The sequence below is a fragment of the Pleuronectes platessa genome, chromosome 7 (assembly GCF_947347685.1).
Source record: "Pleuronectes platessa chromosome 7, fPlePla1.1, whole genome shotgun sequence".
Taxonomy (NCBI): Eukaryota; Metazoa; Chordata; class Actinopteri; order Pleuronectiformes; family Pleuronectidae; genus Pleuronectes; species Pleuronectes platessa.
This window is the reverse complement of record NC_070632.1, coordinates 16,115,762-16,136,110: the sequence shown is the minus strand read 5'-3', so window position 1 is coordinate 16,136,110 and position 20,349 is coordinate 16,115,762. Positions and strand designations below refer to the sequence as shown.

The window sequence follows — 20,349 nt, the reverse complement described above, 5'->3', positions numbered from 1 at the left end:
ATGGTTTAATCTCCGTCAAACTACATTTGTGTAACAACAGCCCACCTGAATTTAAGGAATGGGCGTTGAAAAATAACTGAATAGCGCCACCTACAGTGCAGCCCTGGCACCACGATTGGCCGACAATTACAAAAATCGGTCAGGCCATGTCTCTCTTCATAACAAACAAAAAAGTCTCTCGAATTGATATGCTTGACAAAACAGGAAGCTGACAGACAGACAGACAGACAGACAGACACACAGACAGACGTCCGTTTGTCTGTCCATCTATCAGTCTGTTGGTCTCAACAGTTCAAACTAGTTTTGATAAAACATCCCAATTTTAAAAAAAAGTTTTAGATAAATGTTCATGTTGAGACGAGCTTCAGTAACCATCATGGTTAAGCTCTGTCAGACTGGTTGCAATGCAAATAATAAGAGGAGTGATATTTGTAGATGTTATGATGTTATTAATGATACCAGAGCCAATAACCATCTGACAATTGGCTATGTGGTCATTCAAAAGTAATTTGTGATTTGTTTTGGCCTGTTGGGATATAAAGTTCAGAATACACATACATCTATTTGTCTGTGTGTGTGTGTGTGATGAACAGTTCCCTGCTCCTTGGAGAGAAACACGAAGTGTCATGGTTTTATTCACTCTGGATATGTTTCAGTTTTTCACAACACAATAACAGCAGCTGAGGTGAATCAGGGGATGCTCCTCTGTGTTGACAGACTCTGTCAAACTTTGGCACCTCTCCATGCACATCATGATCTACAGTGCAGGCTCGAGGCTTGTTGTGCTTTCAAATATTTGCTCTGTCTCCATCTACTGGAGAGAGAGAGATACTTGACTGGCCAGTATCTAGGCTAGACTGAGTTCAGAGGCGCACAGAGGAGACAACCAAAATAGCAAAACCAGGCTATCATTTATTTATTTATCCCCTAGCCTCTGAATTTGTTTTTTTTTCGGCGATGGTTGGCACATCAGCCGAATGGGGGCTCCGGTGATTCATCTGCGCTTCAGATTTCCCCGTATTGCTCAATTTCCTCTGCACCTCAGCCACTGACAGCAGCAGCCGGGAGCGGGGGTCCTGCTGTCCCGTGGAATTAACACGGCAACCGAGACACACGCATGGAACATGGCTGCGATGAGGACTTTAACCGCGGCGGGTCTCTTCCTGGCATTCTGCGCTCTGGGGCTGATCGCAGTGGCGATCGGCACCAACAACTGGTACGAGACGGACGCGAGGAGGCACCGGGAGCGCTGCAAGAATTACTCGAACAAAAGGAACGACCCTGGTTACATCTACATCTCCAACAACAACCTCCCGCTCCGCATGCTGCCCAAGGAGAAGAGCGTGGAGAGGAAGGGCTCCGGCGTCGGCGGCGAGATGCTGCTGCGGGCCAAGCGGCACTTCTTGCCTCCCGCCTCTGCCATGGAGTCGCTCTGCAGTCGGCAATTCAACTCCACCATCACGGGACTGTGGAGAAAGTGCCACCGAGAGGGGTTTGACTTGGAGACGGAGGATTTGATCTTTAAAGGTCTGCATCTGGAGGAGTGTGTGTATGTGTGTGTCATATTTTGTGTTTTCGTGTGTTTATTTTGTATATGTGTGTTGTTGTGCGTCGCGCTCTCTGTAAATACTTTGTGCATGAATGCGCTATCCAAGGTGCTGATGCTGCGCACAGACCCTGAAGGCCTACGCAGCACCACACGCACTACATCCGCTCACAATGCCCATCGACGGGCTGTGTTGTTTCCCAGCACAAGAAAAAACGGGGGCAAGCTGTAGTAGCAGAAGCCTGGAGATGAGTACAATAAGCTTCTCCACAATGTGGGTGGATGGGTGGGTGGTGGGTGAGTGGAAGGGGGTTGGGTGCTTTATTTTTTCGGGGAGGAGGTGGCAGCAGAGAGCCCTGTGGTATCCTCTTCATCTCATCCCAGTGCTCATATGTGACACATCCTCTCTGCCTTGTTTACATCCACAGGATTGGTTCCGCGCTGCACGCCAATAAAATACTACTACTCATCCTCAACGCTGCCCAGGAACCTGCCAATCAATCTGACTAAGACAATAAGGCAGGATGAGTGGCACGCGCTCCGTGAGTACCCCAAAAATACCTTGTCTAATATATTTATTTTGGCACAACCAGAGGAATGAATGCGGAGGACCTTGACATTCTGACACATGTGTTTGTGCGCCTTTGCAGACCTGCAGAGGATGACTGCCAGCTTCGTAGGCATGGCCATATCCATCATCCTGTTCGGCTGGGTCATAGGCGTGCTGGGCTGCTGTAAGGAGCATGATCTGATGCAGTATGTCGCTGGACTTCTCTTTCTCATGGGAGGTAAGATGCACTGTACTTTACATAAAGAGCACTGCTCCCGAGTCACCACAGAGGGGCGCTAAAGTCTCAATCAATGCGGGGGAGATGAAATGATGCATCAGGGGCAATTAACTTGGATTGCTGTGTGACTGGATGTCTGCTTCCTCTCTGGCAGGGACGTGCTGCATAATATCTCTTTGCACATGTGTGGCCGGGATCAACTTCGAGCTGTCCCGCTATCCCCGCTACATGTTTGGCATACCAGAGGACATCAGCCACGGTTACGGCTGGTCCATGTTCTGTGCGTGGGGAGGACTGGGCCTCACACTGCTGGCTGGTTTCCTGTGCACACTCGCCCCTTCCCTCTACCCTCCACAAACCCCTGTGGTGCACAAGCCCAGGCAGGAGAATGGCAGCGTGTGACAGGCCGCCGCACATCTAACGGACACCTGTCTCCTTCTGAAACAGTGACTGGCCCTGTTCCAGAGACAGTTTCACCCAGGGACTCAGAGCAGTGGATGCCTTCACACGGCTTTGGCACAGATGCAGCACAGGACTCTTGCTCACATGAAAATGAAAAATAAAGAGGTGACATCTGATTGACTGAAAGACGCTTTCAGCTCCTCTGGTGCTTTTTTCCGTCCCTCTTCATGAATGAACTGTTCATTGTTATGCTTGCTCTCGAACAGAAGAATAGATATACACATTTTTTTTCCTGTAAAATCTGCTAGTTTGAAAAGAAAAGAAAAAAAAAAAAACAGAAAAGAAAAGAAAACACTGGCAGAAGACCCATAGCACAACTTTAAAATCTGTATTGAAGGTGGATGTGTACTGTCACATTTCAAAGGGCAACTGTGTATCATTATGTACCCATTCAAAACAAGATATGTACATGTACTTTTTAAACTGTATGTATGCAGATGCATTTGTGTTTATTCAAGGAAAAATATGAGCATTAAGACCAAACTGTGTTTGAAGGAAATGTTTTGTTGTTCTTGAGGTCTGACCCCCATCAAAATATTTTTGAAAAATAAAACAGTCATGCAAAACCACTTTTCTGGCTTAACCCACTGAACAGGCATCATATAAACTTCCTTGTAAGGGTGTCTCCTCTTGCATAATGACACAAGTTCATTAGTCTGTCAGCAGAGCCGGGATGGAGTCTTCCATCATGTGTAAAACAGCAGCTGTTTGTATTTATGTCAGTGTAGCAAGCGTCTGTTTTATGCAGCCATTTCAAAACAAGTGTCGGTGGCCAAAGACTGAGTCAGTGACCGAAACAGACAAAAAAAGGCAAATAAACTAGAACAAAGAAAGTGAAGTAATGGTCTGCTGCTGCTGTAAAACCTAATTGTATTAACAGGAGTGATCCATGTAAACAAGGAAATCCAGATAACTACATGAAAAGCTCTCCGATCAAACACTTTAAACATGCTGACAACAGCTGAACAACTTCTCTGATTTAACAACCAGCTTGTTTTCCATTGACAAAATGTCACCGTGAATAACCTCCTCACAACTTTAATGACAAATTAAATCCTTCTGACATCTATTTCCAGCTCTGGCTTCATTCATTCGCTGAGGTTTCCTCAGTCCTCAGCATCTTGTCTTTACTATTGTTCCTCTCACATTATATTTATTATCCTCATAGAGTTATTATATGCAGCTGCAGCCTTGAAAGAAATCATTGTTGCGAAACCTTATTGGCCACCGGAGACTGTGTTGTCTTGAGTATTTATAACAAATACAACACAGACAATGATTGAAGAATACTTACGTTATTCACAATAAGATTATCTGCACTTTAAAGCTTTGACATTTATATTATTGTTTTAGTGCAGTGCAGCAGTCATGGCCAACGGCTCATGAATAACAAAGTGCAGAGGGTGAGGAAGCAAAAAATCTAAAGTGATATTTATTCTTTGTAAAGAAGCGCTCCTCTAATAATATCACGTTGTTGTTGCATTAAACTAAACTCTCTGGAAACATTGACACAGAATACCTGAATTACATGGCTTTAAAAAGTAATTCACATTTCAATATATAGTATAACATCCATGTATTCCAGCTAAGTTATATCCTGACACTATAACATTTTATAACATTTATTTAGCACAAAAAATTGATTCTGCAAAGTCACTGCAGGAGAGAAATGTTGGCTGGGGCCAATCACAGCCAGCATTGCGAGAGAGGCGGGGTTTAACCTGGACAAGTCACTATCATGCAGGGAATGCAATACTTGTATTTACTTGTATTTCCACACTTGGATATGAATACTTTTACTGAACTGAAATATATTAAACTGTAAATGTTATGGATTTATGGTTCTAAATAGAGCCTCAACACACTCAGAAATAAAGGGTTGAAATCAGTCATCCATTCTATTTATCCAAAGAGAGAGAGAGAAATATTAGTACCTTCACATCAGTTGTTTAACACTCAGTAACCCTGATTAATAGTTGGGTTGGGTTAGGAATGCTCCTTAGATTAAAGACTATTCAAAAGACACATGGCAGAAACCAACAAACACTCTCGAGTTTGGAGACAAAGAGGTCCAAGGCCTCCTCCTAGCTTCTGTTTATAAGAAGGAATATTACCAGTTTCACTACTCAGCGCCTTAATGTGAAAGGAAGTGGATGTAATCCTTTCTCATAGACAGTCGACTGTCTGTTGAGCTGCTACATTTTGTTTTATCAGGAACACTCAGTCTAGACTGACAGTTCAGCCTTGATCTTCAGACGAGCAGTAAAAAGCACAGGCGGGGACCTCAAAACAGGTCAATCTGAGGAGGGCTGTTTTAGACAGGGTAAAAAGGGTGCTGTTTTAAATTATCCTTGTGGTATTTTGACCAAAAATGTTACAGACATTTCATTAAGACCCCAAGGAACCATTTCAACTTGCGGTAAAATGGGCTAAATACTGTATGTCCCCTTTAAAGTACAAATAACGACTAGCCTCTGTCAGAAAGTGTCAGATGATGGCATTAATGTTAGTAATGGTGGTAGATGAAGTATCACATTCATTGCAGTGATAATTATTGAGGGTCTCTCGCTAGCTGTATTCTTCTTCATGGTCATAACAGCAGCGCAGAAGCATGTGGTTTAGGGGCTTTGTGCTCAGCTCCGAGATGGATCACTGTGTTCTCAGGTCAACTCTGCTCTGCATTCCTGGCCTTTCTTTGTTTGTCCTCGAGAAATGTCAGGAGGAGAAAACTTTCTTCTAATGGAAAGGGAACACTCCGGGGCTTTTACTTCTAAGAATCAGGGAGTTGAGAATCTATAGAAAATGTGTTTTTGTAGGAAAAGAAGAAAAAAGGTGGAATTAATAACTGTGGGCCAAAAAGACAAACTGAGTATGATAGGTTGTTTATGAGAGCTTCCATGACCTGCTCAGCCTTCACTTACACAGTGGAAATTTTAACCAGTATCTTGTAATCTACTCTTCTGAGCCCCAAGCAGTGCCCCTGGAAATAAAGAGCCATATAGACATATAGGGTTTCCCTGCACATGGAGCTCGGCGCTGTGCCGAGCTGCAGAGAGCTGTTTTTAAAAGGGGGTCCCCTGGGGGAAGCTGGACTGGGAGGAAAACCAGACAGAGGAAATCACACCCAGTTGCGCCCATGGCTGCCCATCTGGCTACCTCACATCTGCAGGGACATTATCACTGTAAAAAGTTGGCACACTTACGGCAGCTACTTTGCGGTAGACGCCGACACGGGTTAAAAGGAGAGCATTTGAAAACAGAGATAAAACCCAAATAAAAGTTCAGGAAAATGGAAACAGCATGACAGTAGATTGTTTCTTCGCTTCAAGGACACAGTTAATGTCGTGCAGGAATTCAAAACGGCTTTCCTTCCGTAAACAGTGCGACGGAAATAAGATGTTATGTGTCAACACAAAACCAGGGAACTTTGATAGAGAGTCTATTCTAGAAAAATGACTTGACACAAAAACATCTCACTTCAACCACGAGCCCGATAGGTGGTGACAGACAAAGGAATACACAGCAACAACAGTGGCTGCCTTCAGACAAACATATTTCATACTGGAGTACAGATGACTTCCAGATGAAAGTGGGAGGCAGTGACAGACTTTAGACGCCAATTACGCACGGCCACTTGAAGGAACGATCGTGTCTGCCACTTGTACGTGCTGACAATAAACATGGTGACACAGAGACATGGCAGGGGAGTGGGGGGGCACTTTCTACTGCAGATAATCCAAAATTCAGATTTCAAAGTTATTTTTTAAATGTTTATTTAAACCCAGAGCTTCAAAGCATGGTGGTGTTTTTTACAGTATAAAACCACATGACAACTGTATGTCTGCATGACAAACATGCCACAGAAAACGTGTGAATTTGACACGACAAACAAAAGCATTTTTTTAGCGGGGATATGATCTGAAAAATAAAAAAATTAGCTTGAAAGAAAAAGGGAGAGTTACCATATGTGATGAAAATGAAGTATTTATTTAAATGGAAATCACCTAAAATTGTACACAACCTATTTTATTTAAACCACAGACACAGAAAGGGGGCTCCACACGCCAGAGAAGAAAAACCCCAACAGGAGCTGGGAAGACTTTTATTTTCATACTTTCTGCTGAATACAAAGTTTCCTAAGAGGCACAGAGGTTTCCTTGTAGAAGTAATTTATGTTCACATTTTCTTTCTTCCTCCCTGAGCCAGAGGAACGTGTTGATGCTTCTGTTAGAGGACTGGCAGTCATCAAGAGGTCAGAGCGATTCAAACACTTATAGGAAGGATATTCATAAGCCTAAACTAACTTTCCAGTTGTTTGTTGAACTGGAGTGTCCTACACGCACACAAACACACTAACAAACACACTTACACACACTTACAGACAGTTACCAACACTTACAGCCACCTACACACAATCCCACACATTAACCTGCCAGAACACCTCTATGCTCCAAAGTTGAGGTACTCAGTCTTGAGGCGGCTCAGTCTGGTGCCGTGGCTGCGGATGATGAGAGACAGCAGCTCTTGTTTATCCTTCAGTCCCACAGAGATGTCCGTGGTCTTCCTCAGCGCGTCCCTGACGTCGCTCACTTGCTTCACCACGTATCCGTTCAGCTGCTGCTCCTCTCTCAGCTCCGACTCCTGACTCTGCTTGAACTTCACCTCCAGCTCCAGCAGGGACTTGTCCACGCTGGAGAACGCCTCGCCGATCTGGGAGATTTCCCGCAGCAGGAACTTGCCGTAGCTGTCCTCTCCGTCCAGGTCGTGCGCCACGGCGCGTCCGATGCCCTCCAGCAGCCGCGCCGCGTCCTCCGCCTGCAGCTTGGCGATGAGGAAGTCGTCCCGCACCACCGAGTCCCGCTCCTCGTTGGCCGCGCACGGATACACGTCGGAGAACTTAAAGAGCATCTGGCACTCCTCCGGGTCCACGTTCTCTTCGTAGTCTCCGTCCGGCACGAAGAAGTGATGGAAGGTGCCGTTGGAGATCTCCGGCTGGAGGGGCCCGTCGTAGACTGCGGAGCAACATGGCACAGATGCGACTATGAGGAGCAGCAGTGGGACGGGAACCATCATGCACCTCCTCTCTCCCTTTGGCGACCAGCATCTGCACTGGTAGCCGGAGCCAGCGCACAGTTTTCATCCCGACTCATGTTACACAACTCCCCGTCACCTAAAAGGCACAGACCGCCTGTTTGAGTAGAGAGGGCCCCTGGTGGCCCCAAGGTATTATACAGCCACACAGTGTCAGTGCAGACTGTGTTCTCCTGCAGTTCAAAGTTGATTCACACTTTAATTTCCCGATATCCTTTGTATCTGAGATCTGAGATTAAACAATGAGCAGGAATAAGTATTTACTAAATCTATACTGTTGAAGGAGGATTCACACCACAAATGGACATTTTGACTCGTATGTGCAAGATTATTATTCAGTTTTTCTCATCCAGTCCTGATTCAAGACAAATCTGTTTTGTATCAAATTATTTAGTTTGATTTATCAGTAGTTTACTAACCAGTAGTTAACTAACCTATTTATCAGCAGTCTACTAACCTCAATTTATTTTCTTATTTGGTGAGTTTTTACCACTAAAAGCTTTTTCAGATTTATTTATAAGAGCTGGATTTAGTCTGTGTCAGTCATATATAACAAGATATTCAGCAAGACAAATTCCTGGCAGTCAATATACAAGTCTTACAAGGTCTCAAATGAGTTGAAATAATATAGTATTTGAACACACTGCTGGGTTTTAATGGTATACATTGGAATTTATATTAAACAAACAAGACCTATAATAAGTATTTGATCCCTGCCTGAATACAGTCCCATCACACAACAGTCAAATCTTACAAGTTCACATGTGGGACTGAACCAGATCATTTAACAAGGGCCCTACAGCACCATCATTTACACTGTCAAAAGAAAATATACATAATATCAATAATCTACTTCATTTAAACAGTACTTTTTGAAAAAAGTTCATCGGATTCACAATAAGCAAAACAACCATTGACAAATCATTAAAGAAAAGAGATGCTAAAATAAACAATTGAATCAATAGATGGTAATTCATGCCAACAAATCTGTTTGTGATTAGCCTGAAGAAGAAGTGGTCCAGGAGTATACAGGGAGGATATGTAAATGCACAGAACAGATGTGATGAATGTTAAATGAGTATGGTAATGGATCTTTTTCTTTTGCATTCCCAGACTGTGAGAGTCAGGGAGCAGTAGTTAGAGCTCACTCTGACGACTTCAGTAGGAAGATTACATTACTGCAATGAGGGAGAAAGTCCCCTGGGCTACGATCCCCTCTACTGCACATCCTGTCTTGGGTAATTGCATCACCACTAGGTGGTTGGCAGATACGTGTCTCAGCAGGTCAATGCTCACTTAAACCAGAACCATATGGCGAGCTGTAAACACCGGACTAAAAACTGATGGTTTCTGTGTGATCCATCCATTCGTGGTCCACGCTGGATCTGAAGATGCTATCTATCTATCTATCTATCTATCTATCTATCTATCAATCTATCTATCAATCTATCTATCTATCTATCTATCTATCTATCAATCTATCTATCTATCTATCTATCTATCTGTCGATACACAAATGCCCTCGTTCCTGCCGCCATAGTAGAGACGCTACTGGTGGTGGTGGTGGTACTCCACTTTTGCAGAAGCCGCTACCCGGCTCTTTACTGTCAGTCAAGGTTTCAGTTCATGATTAACCAACCAACCAACCAACCAACCAACCAACCAACCAACTAACTCATTTACTCAGTCAATGGTCGACCAACCAGCTAACCAAAGCTGAGAGGATCAGAGTCCGGTGCAAACTCTCTAGGTCACTAACAGTCCCCTTCACATTACACACATCTTGGAAATAAAGACAGATTATTGAAGTTTTGAGACTTTTTTAATACTCACATTCATACTTTGTTTCACTCCGGACCTTGAAATGGAAGTTACTCTCTCCGCTCACTGAGCTTTGTACTTTCTCTTGCATTGATTTTCAAAGTCTGAGTCACGACTCCACACTGTGGCTCATGAGGGATTTTACAAGGGTTACCAAGGGTTTGGCAATTTTTAAATACGTCACAGCGTCTGTAACTGTGCAGTTGTAATATTCAGTATGAAACTGAGGACTTCAGAACAAGTGTGGGAAACCAAGCTAGTACAGGTGTTTTGTGTTTATGTCTCGTCAAAAGAGTTGATTGTTTAGAACACCTCAGTGGTGCTGAACATACTTCTGGACGAGCAGCACGACACGAGCAAAGACAACTCGAGGCTGCCCAGCGTGCAGGCTGTCTCTTTTCCTCTGTAAGTCACACACCTGAATAAATATAACATCTCTAAGCATAAACACTGATGGAGTAAACTGACCAGCTGGAGACTGCAGGGCAACGCTGCCTGAAAGCAGATGAAGTAACACATGTAACAACAAACTGTTCTTGTTGAGCTTTTACTGTATGATATTGTGTGTGTGTGTGTGTGTGTGTGTGTGTGTGTGTGTGTGTGGACGCGTGTTTGGCAGTAGTTTGGACACATGCCTTTTAGATGATGCTGATGTGTTTCCTCTCAGTGCAGATCTGAGGAAGCAGGAGGGTCGAGGGCCTGCAGGCTGCGTGGGCGGCTGCACAGACCGACTCACAGTGAATCATAATGACCTTATGCTCATCACAACCAAAGGAATGATTCAGATTTGATCATTTACATTCTCTAAGTTACCAGCAGTGGAGTTATGTTCATTACTGTGGCCCTGCATTACAACAAGCTCTTGAAAGATTTAGACAATTACATGTAACAAATTAATCAAGTAAAACAGGATCCAAAGAGGAGAAACCTCTGAACCATCCTGTAATTCAATTATATTAATAATTTCTATAATTGATAAGGGAAAGTTTTCCGCACAGATGGTTGATGAAAGACGGCTGAATTTCTAATCGGTGTTCACGGTGGTGAATAAAATGATTTACTGGGTGAGCCCTGGTTGTCCTTAGACTTGGAACAACGTATGTGAGAGCAGTCAAAAGAAAAAGCTTGAAGTGCAATAGAAACATTTCAGGGAGGGAAAAGACAACAAGTCTGGGTTACTAGAATTCATAAAAAGATTGTTTTTATTTTCTCAAGAATTGAGAATGTCTCCACAGTTATCCCACCATGGGTGCGACTCTTTGCAAAAGCTATAAAACTCCATAATCAAATTAATTTAAATCTTTAAGGTCTCTCATACACATTAAAAAAGATGCATACATAATAAAAACCCTGAAAATAATTGAAATGCATTAAGTACATGTCAAATCTGAATTGAATGAAAACATACCTTCAGTGCACAAAGCAGCAGATGTTACCTGGACCACACGTTATTTTGAAGAACACCTTTTTATAAATAAATGTTTGAATAATACAAAATGTTAGAACATCATACCCATTAGCTGCACTGTTACGGTGACTTAACTTGCAGCTCTGCAGGGTTTTTGCGAGGACGCCATTGTAATTACACTATTTACACTATGTATGTATGCAATCTGGACTGACAGCAAAAATATAAAATTCACCATTAATCCTTATGTTGGCGAGCACATGATTATTCAAGTTTGACTAAAACAGCGGATGGAAAAAACCTGAGCCGAGCAGACTGCGGAAATTGTTTTTTTTTCTTTTTCTTCTCTCTCACTATTTAACAAACCACAAATCTTCTTGCCAACGAATCCTTGTGTAACATATTCCATATATAGAAGTGTATTTTACATTTTCTTGCAGAAAACATCCCAAATATAGACACGTCACTTTATAAACTCATTTCATGTGCAGCCGCAGGTAAGATTTCCCTCCAGAAGTGGATTTATCACAGATAAACTGTAAGTACCTGGTTCTGTTCTCAAAGTAAAAATGGCTTTTGTTAAGAAATCCAGCGAAGAAGAAGAAGTAATTATTCCACTGTCTGAAGCCTCAATAGACCATCAAGCAATGCTGCCACAAGACATATCATTGTTTTATCTTTAAGTACAGCACTATAGTGTTATAATCATCATTACAGAGATTGTTCCGCTCTTTTCCTCCGCACACACACAACAGCTGGATGATGACACTTTCACAAACCCACACACTCATCGTTGTTTAAAAGCAATGACGTCGATAACCTCCTGGAAAGTTGGAGCATCTGGATCCACAGTAAACGGAAGGTTACAGATGTCTCAAAGTGAAAATGAGATTGTTTTCTACACCCTGCCCCCTGAGAGTGGTGGATAACTGCAGCAATGTAGCTGTCAAATGACCTCTGACCTCATCTTTGACACCACCTCTACTGACACCCGCCCCGCCTAACCAGTATATGTACATGAACTGTTTGTTGCCATTCAGCCCATAACACGGAGCTGTCATTCTCAGACCCTGAGATAATAAAAGCAATAAAGAAGATGATGAGAGAAGATTTCAGAGCAGATTATGTCCACTTAGTTTCGACTTAATCAGATTGACTCTGGCTCGGTAACTTCCTGGTGCTGCAGGTGTTTTCGTTGACTCTGTGAACGGCCGTCACTTCTTTCATCCGTCCAGCGCCACTAAGTAATTTTAGGCTGTTGCTGTCAACTCATCTGTCATGGCTGTTACTCATGAGTAATATCTGAATCTCACCCCTCTGTCACCTCGATAGCAATTTCCCAGCAGGCCTGCTGTGCTGCGATCTTCACCAGCTGCTCTACAAATAAACTTTTTTTTTTTTTTTTTTTTTTTAACAATATATTTATTGAGTTTTACATATAAGAAACATACATTCAAACATTTATAAACATACAAACGTTTATGAACACCCCCAACCCACAATCAAACACTCAGGGTAAGGAAAAAAAGGCAGAAATTAAAAAAACTTAAATGAGATTAAATAAAATAATAATAAAAATATAATAATAAATGGAAGTAAATAAAGACAGAAATATACAAATACAAATAAATAAAATAAAATTCCAATCAATCAAATCAAAAGCCTAGATAAAATAACGTTCTCTTATTCATAATATTAGTTAGATACTATTAATATTCATCCCATTAGGTGCTGCTATTTTATTCTGTTTCACTCATTAATTTCCACTTGGTCGCTTTCCAAAAATTGCATGAAGGTGTCCCATATCTCCTTGAATTTACTGTTTTTCCCTCTGACCACATATGTTAATTTCTCCAAGGCAAGGCAAGAAGCCATTTCCCCTAGCCACATTGCAGTTGTAGGACTGTCCACACTCTTCCATCTCAAAGCGATCACTCTCCTGGCTTGAAGCATACACAGGTTAATCAAAGGTGCTGTCTTTCGGCTTGGTACAAAGTGATTAGGATAGATAGCTAATATACAGAACTTTGCCTCAAGAGGGACCTCTATGGCAGCTATACGTGTGACCAGGTTAACTGTATTCTTCCAAAACGACTGAATTTTTGGGCATTCCCACATACAGTGCAACAGTGTGCCAACATAAACATTGCATTTAGGACAATTATCAGGAATGTCAGGGTTAAACTTATTGAGTTTCACAGGTGTGACATATGTCCTGAACAACCATTTATACTGTAACAGTTTCAATGCAGTGTTAATCGTCTGCGTTTGTGCTTTTAAGCAAGTATTTTCCCACTCAACCTCAGTGATATCTACTCGTAGATCGTCCCTCCAGGCATTAAGTCTGGAGTGTGAGGTGTCTATAGATTTGGATCTCAGCATAGTATACAATAATGCCATTTGTCTTCGATTATTTCCACTCTTTACAATAATACTCTCTGTATCTGAGAGGGGCGGCTCCAGTAAGCTGTGGGTCTGTGATGTTATAAAGCTTCTTAACTGTAAATATTTAAAATAGTGTTTTCTAGGGATCCCATATCTATGAACCAGCTGATCAAAAGTCATTAGTTTCCCTTCTACATATAAATCCGCTATTTTGCCCAAACCCTTTTCTGCCCATTGTTTGAATCCACCATCAGCTCTACCAGGAACAAAGCTGTCATTGCCCCATATCGGGGAGAATTGGGAGAGTTTGGGTGCATCCCCAACATAAGCATGCGCTTCATGCCATACAGAGAGGGTATTCTTAACAAATGGATTTTTCGTCTGTTTCTTGAGTATCTTAATAGGAGCAGAATACATATATGATTGAAGAGGTAAACCGTATGTTGCAGTGCGTTCGATAGCTATCCATGCTGGGGGGTCAGAGGAGAAGTAAAACATAGCTGTGCGCAGCTGTGCTGCCCAATAGTACCATTGTAGTGAAGCCCCCCTCTGTCGTAGGGAAGATACAGTAAGGAGAGCCGCAGTCTTGGACGCCTGTTATTCCATACAAAATTTGAGAACAATTTCCTAAGATTACAGAAAAAAGTTTGTGAAAGTGGGAGAGGGATCGATTGAAATAAATAAAGGAATTTAGGGAGGATTGACATTTTAATTATATTAATACGGCCTAACATAGAGATCGGCATTGACATCCACCTACTCAAAGATTCGCTTGTGAATTGTACTATGGGATCATAGTTGAGAGCGACTATATTCTCAATTTCCGGGACTATTTTGATTCCTAAATATGTAAATCCCTCCTGGGTAACTGAAAAGGGGGTAACTACTTTGGGGTTTTGTCTTTCATGTTCATTCAGAAATAGTATGGCTGACTTTGAACTATTAACTTTGTAGCCAGAGAATTCTCCAAACGATTTGATTAGGTCAGCGAGTGTTGGAATAGATGTATTCAAGTTGGACAAATAGATAACAACATCATCCGCAAAGAGCAAAATAATATGCTCCAGTTCTCCTATTTTAAAACCGGAGATTTTTGGATGCTGCCGGATGGCCAAGGCCAGGGGTTCAATAGCAAACAAAAACAGAAGGGGCGACAAAGGACAGCCTTGTCGCGTGCCTCGGTGAAGACTAAAGGTCTGTGATATGAGGTTGTTTGTTATTATTTCTGCTGTTGGTTCTGTATATAAAAGTTTCACCCATTTAAGGTACTTTTCTCCCATCCCAAACCTTGCCAAGACCTCCATCAAATATTTCCATTCAATCCTGTCGAAGGCCTTCTCAGCATCCAACGATAGGATTGCATTATCTTTGGCATCACGCCTTTCATGTAATATATTCAATACTCTACGTATATTATGAAATGCCTGGCGTCCAAGAACAAAACCATTCTGATCATTAGAAATTAGGGATGGAACACATATCACCAGTCTCCTAGCCAAGGCCTTGCATAATATCTTTGTGTCGCAGCACATTAAAGATAGGGGGCGATAGGATCCCCTTTCTGTTGGTGACTTGCCAGGCTTTGGTACCAAGGTAATTAGTGCAGACCGTAAGGATGGGGGCAGGATTCCTGATTCATATGCCTCTTCGAACATTTTTAGCAGTGGAGGGAGCAATTTTTCTGGAAACAATTTATAAATCTCAATAGGTATCCCATCCGGCCCTGGGGTTTTTCCACTTCTCATGTTCTGCACAAATAAACTTTACCGGAAAAAAACGTTTTCAAACTTTGCCACTTCCTACTACAGTTCAGATGCTTTAAACTCATCTCGGTCGTTGGAGTAAAAACTTAAATCCAGTGTCTTGAAAGCAAAAACTAAAATAACATAATAATTTGGAACCAGTAAGTCAGGAGATGACCAAATTATTCACGATGAAGTTATTAAATGTCAACCTCATGGTGGCGAAAGGGGCACAAGATAAACAAAGTTAGTCGGATTCGACCTCTGGGGACAATGAATGTCCGAACAACTTTAAATGGTAAATACACTGTATTTATAAAGCTCTTATCTACTTACAGCATTCATCCATTCACGCACACATTCATACTATATTGTACGCATCACTTTTTCTATCACAAACCGTTCATACACTGCTGGCACAGCTGTCAGGGGAAATTTGGGGTTCGGTATCTTGCCCAAGGACACTCTGGAATGCTGTCAGGAGGAGCCAGGGTTCGAACCAATGACCCTCTACTTAGTGGATGACCAAGCCACTAAAGAGAAAATGTCATGACAGTCAATCAACTAGTTGTTGATGGACTGACTTTTAACTGACTTTTATAGCATGTCCAAATCAATGGAACATGTTTTCATGAAACCATAGTTTATAGTTATTTTACATGCAGCGGATTCCATTGGATACACATCACGGAACAGTGGGGAACTTACTCCACCACACTGGACACCATTCCCTGCACCCAGCTATCAGTGTGTGCACTGATGATTTGTGGACGCCAGTGATGTAACTTTGTCCCCCGCTGCTCGTCCTTGGTTCCCTGTCCCTTTACACCCCGGTACAGCTGGATTTATGGCCACAGTCTCAGTGGGTCAACTGATTACCCTCCTAACCTGTCCTGTAAATCTGTGCTGTATGAATTACATCAGTCACCTGGGGGTGATTGGAGAGAGCAAGAACTAATGGCCACAGTCTGCCTGAGAGGGAGAGGGGTTAAATCCCTGATATGTGAGGCCAGGGTTGGAAAACTGCTCGGAACAAAGTGTGAATAAGGCTGCTTGTGTTTTATTGGTGGACAGACCAGTGGGATTAACTGTGGTGCCGGGCACAAAACATCCTGCTGGTGCAGCTGGGCCAGAGAATAAGTCATTCTGAGAGGTGCTGTAAACCTGCTCTGCTGTTCGGCTGTGATCCTTGTTACATTTCTATGGGTTATTAGCAGTTCCACTAAATAACCTTTTCCCGCTTGAATTCCTCACAAAGCGGTCGAATGAAGCTGTCTAATATATCGCCTGCTTTGCTTTAGAACAATTTTGCTGACCACACAAATTTCAGGCTATGTGGACATAGGCAATCATCCCTGTCACGACTGCAGCCAGCACAGAATACTGGCGCTAGACTGATAACTGGTACCAGGAAGAAAAAGTTTCCTTCCTGTATTTCCAACCCCCAGATCTCTCAGGTCCTTTGATGAGTTGCTCCTGGAGGTTCCTTGGTCGAGGCGAAGTTGTGAGGTTGATCATGCTTGTTCTAGCTGCACCGGACCTTTGGAACCTTTTACAATGAAGCTCGACTAAACTGAAGACTCTTATGTCCTTGCAGGCTTTTGAGTTAAACTATTCTTGCGCCACATATGCTGTATTTATTGTGTTGTGTTTACGTCTCCTATTCAGATTGTATTGTTTGATTTTACTTTGATCATTCATGCGTTTATTTATATTGTAATGTGTTCTTGGGGGTTTGGAAAGGTGCTATGAATGAAAATGCATTTTCATCATTTTATTTCATTTTCTTGATTTCCATTACCATTTCCATTTTGATTAATTAATTTCTTTACTTGATTAATAATCTTGATTTTGTTGTGCTTGACACTTACTTACTAGAGTTGCTTCGAAGATTTTAGTCTTTCTTTCATCTGTTGTGAGGTGGTTGTGTTTAGCTTGTGTTTTTGTCAAAAAGCTCTTAAAAGTTTCCCAGTGCCAACCCCATCATTGACATAGAGCGGCAGTACCATGAGACAGATGTGCATAAATCCTGCACGGCTGTTTTCTCTAAGAACCAACTGTGTTGAGAATGTGAAACCACAGCTTTTTAAGCCCCTAAGTAACGTCTGTCGGTCAAAGAGGTGAAAGGAAATATCTTGGTGTGGCCGTCCAAGTGTAAAACTGAACACAGGAAATAATCAAAGTATTAAGCATCTGTCATTATAGCTTAAAACAAACCAGAGCTTGGCATGTTTCCTGTGGACTATTTAGATTTCACAGTAAAATAAATGAAGGCTAGCGTTGACTGACATGACTCGTATGGAAAAGCAGTTAGAAGAGGAGTGGCAGCAAACAGTCCTAACGCTGAGGGAAAATGCTGCAAAAATCAAATGGTAGGTTTTTCATGGAAACATAATCTTTTTAACAATATGTTACACGAGGACTCTTTGGCAAGAAGTTTTGTGGTTTGTGATAATAGCGAGAGAGAGGGAGAAAAAAAAAAAGCAAGAAGGCAATTTTTGCACTCAGCTGCAGCTCTGGTTTGTTCCATAAGCAGATTTAGTCAAACTTGAATAGTCATGAGGATGATATCAGCTCGGCTCAGTGTCTGCCGGTTTGTCTGTCCGCCATTTTGCAGGGTGGAAAAAAACATGAATAATGATGCCAGATGTGATTTGAAAGATACAATCCATGATTTATTACAGAAAAAGAGTGATATCCAAATTATTTTATGTCATATTATTTATACATTTCAGTATGTTTTTACATGTAAACAGGAACGAAGTAAACAATGTTACTAATACACTTCATGTCACCACTGATACCATCATATTGTACAGTTGAATCTTGAAAATGTCACTGTGCTTCCACATCAGGTACATCATCCTATTAGGAGGCGCGGCATCGAGCTGAACGCTTGATCCTCTCTCGACCGCCATGTTTTCAGAGATGTGCAAGGTCATGCCGTTATTACTTATTACACAATACCCATGTTGTGCTATTGCCAGAAGCAGAAGGCCTGAGAAAACACCTTGCCACTGCTGTGCAGCATTTGAATCGGTGAGAACGTGAACTGATGCTCTCAGAGAAAGAGAAAGAAAACGGGAAAGAGATCCATCCAGAGATGATTAGTTGGAAACAAGGTCCCGGAATTATTCATGACATCAGCCCGTATCGCACTAGGTTAAACACTGCAGCTGTCAGAGGGTAAACACACTTCTAATTTGCTGTTGAGTGTGCAAACAAAACAAGTCTGAGTTCTCTCTTATCAACCTCCCCTTGAAACTCAGTCCAGGACAGATTAAACAAATCCGTCTGGAGTCGATTATTATTTATAAAACACTCTACCAGTATAAAACTCGGCCACATCAAGAAACATACACATGTCTCGCCCTGACCTCCAGCAAGGACCAACACCGGGAATCGGGAGGTGATGTTTTTTAAGATGCTGTAAGTTGCTCAAAGCAGGTGTCATTTCATGCATAACACTACCGTACAAATGTACCAGGACATTTACATCTGCGTCTATTCAAAAGGAAATGTAGCACTCGAGGAGAACAACATGCATAGATTTTCAATGTTCACATAGCAAGGAAGATATTCTGAAAACCTGCGCTAGTTTCCTAAACATCATTGGAATAAGATGTTAAACATATATCTCTCTCTCTTGTGAATGAAACGATGATGATTGATTGAATAAAAACACTATTATATTTAATACAATAGCCTGCATCATAAATCTCTAACTGCCGTTGTTTACGACCTGCTCTTATGATCTTCACTGGGATTGTGCGAGAAGAAAATCTAACATGCTTTTATTGGTGAATGTGCAGTGTAGTCATGCAATGTAACGCGGTGCAAAAATATATATCTAAAAAAGCAGGACAGCTTGGATTGCGTCGTAGAAAAGATGACGACATGTTGACCATCGGCAAACATTCAGAGGACACCTGAGAAATGTGGACGTTTGACGGTCTGAGGGTGAAAACATGTGAACTCATATATAGCACAGTTTTAAATGTATAAAAAACATTACATATGTCAGAAAATGTAGAAAGAACAGTGAAGGAAATCAATACAAATAATGTACAATTCTTGCAAAATGAGGAATACGTTTCTCAGTGTTGTGCAATGCATTCAGGGGAGGGATTTTCCTCACCTTCACACGTTACTTTCACTTTTTACTGTGCATAATGTGGTTAACTCTCAGTCTTAACTCCCATCACATGATCCCTGGGACCTTTACTGGGTGAGTTGGAGTTCTCATCACCTACTAAGAACATTAATACCTCACTGTACATCCTCCATAACCTTCAATCCCAACATGAAAGAAGCAGGGCATTATACGATTCAGCCTCATAGACAGATGTGTCGCTCATGCTGCCTGATATCCTGAGTTCTCATTGGATAAAAACATGCCGCTCTAATCCCCAAAATCAGGACTTTGCTTTAACCAAAAACCTAATTTCTCATTTTCACACTGGTAAAGGTCAGAAATCCTCTGTAACCACATCTGCTCAGTAGAACACTGGCAGTTAAGACTCTTGCTGTACTTTCGGAGTGAGGAACAGTGGATGGATGTTCTTTGCAAACTGAACATTCAAGCCACAGGTATGCCCAAGTGATCCAAGTTTCAACCACGATTCAGCGTTTCCAGCAGCAAATGAAAAACAGGCTGCGGGCGCAGAACGGAAGAGCAGATTTGTAGCTCCTGCATGCGAGTGTATACATTGCTTCACGCTGGGAGTCGCGTTACAATGTACACGGCCCGTGTGTTTCAGAGCCATTAGCACGTCCAAAAAACAAATCCTGGCAGGAGGGTTCAGAGAGGTTACAGCAGATCGGACGACGAAACGAGGAGAGAGAAGATTTCCTTGCACTTTGAGAAAAAAAAAGCACGTGCAGCACAAACAGGCACGCGTGATGTTGGTGACACAATTGTGGTGCACACCACTGTAGGCACAATCAAATTGCACAAAGTTATAAGATTTCTCAACTCAAGACGGTCACGCTCAGCAGTTGCACGGACATCAACAGACAGCACACACCGAGTACAGACACGTGTGAACCAGGCATCAAGACAGGGGCTTTATCCGTCAGAAAGGTACCAAACAAGTTTATCATGCA

The 20,349-nt window shown here is 42.1% G+C and overlaps 2 protein-coding genes across 2 annotated transcripts; one reads left to right on the top strand and one right to left on the bottom strand.

Annotated features, from left to right (window-relative positions):
• The first annotated feature begins 867 nt into the window (after positions 1-867).
• Positions 868-3,738, top strand: tmem276a (transmembrane protein 276a). The gene is made up of 4 exons (XM_053426950.1): positions 868-1,527; positions 1,975-2,088; positions 2,197-2,334; positions 2,489-3,738. The coding sequence occupies exons 1-4, from the start codon at positions 1,125-1,127 to the stop codon at positions 2,734-2,736; spliced, it is 903 nt and encodes a 300-aa protein (XP_053282925.1). The 5' UTR covers positions 868-1,124; the 3' UTR covers positions 2,737-3,738.
• Positions 3,739-6,762: 3,024 nt separating this feature from the next.
• fibina (fin bud initiation factor a) lies at positions 6,763-7,932 on the bottom strand. The gene has a single exon (XM_053426956.1). The coding sequence runs from the start codon at positions 7,867-7,869 to the stop codon at positions 7,240-7,242; it is 630 nt and encodes a 209-aa protein (XP_053282931.1). The 5' UTR covers positions 7,870-7,932; the 3' UTR covers positions 6,763-7,239.
• Between the last annotated feature and the right edge of the window lie 12,417 nt (positions 7,933-20,349).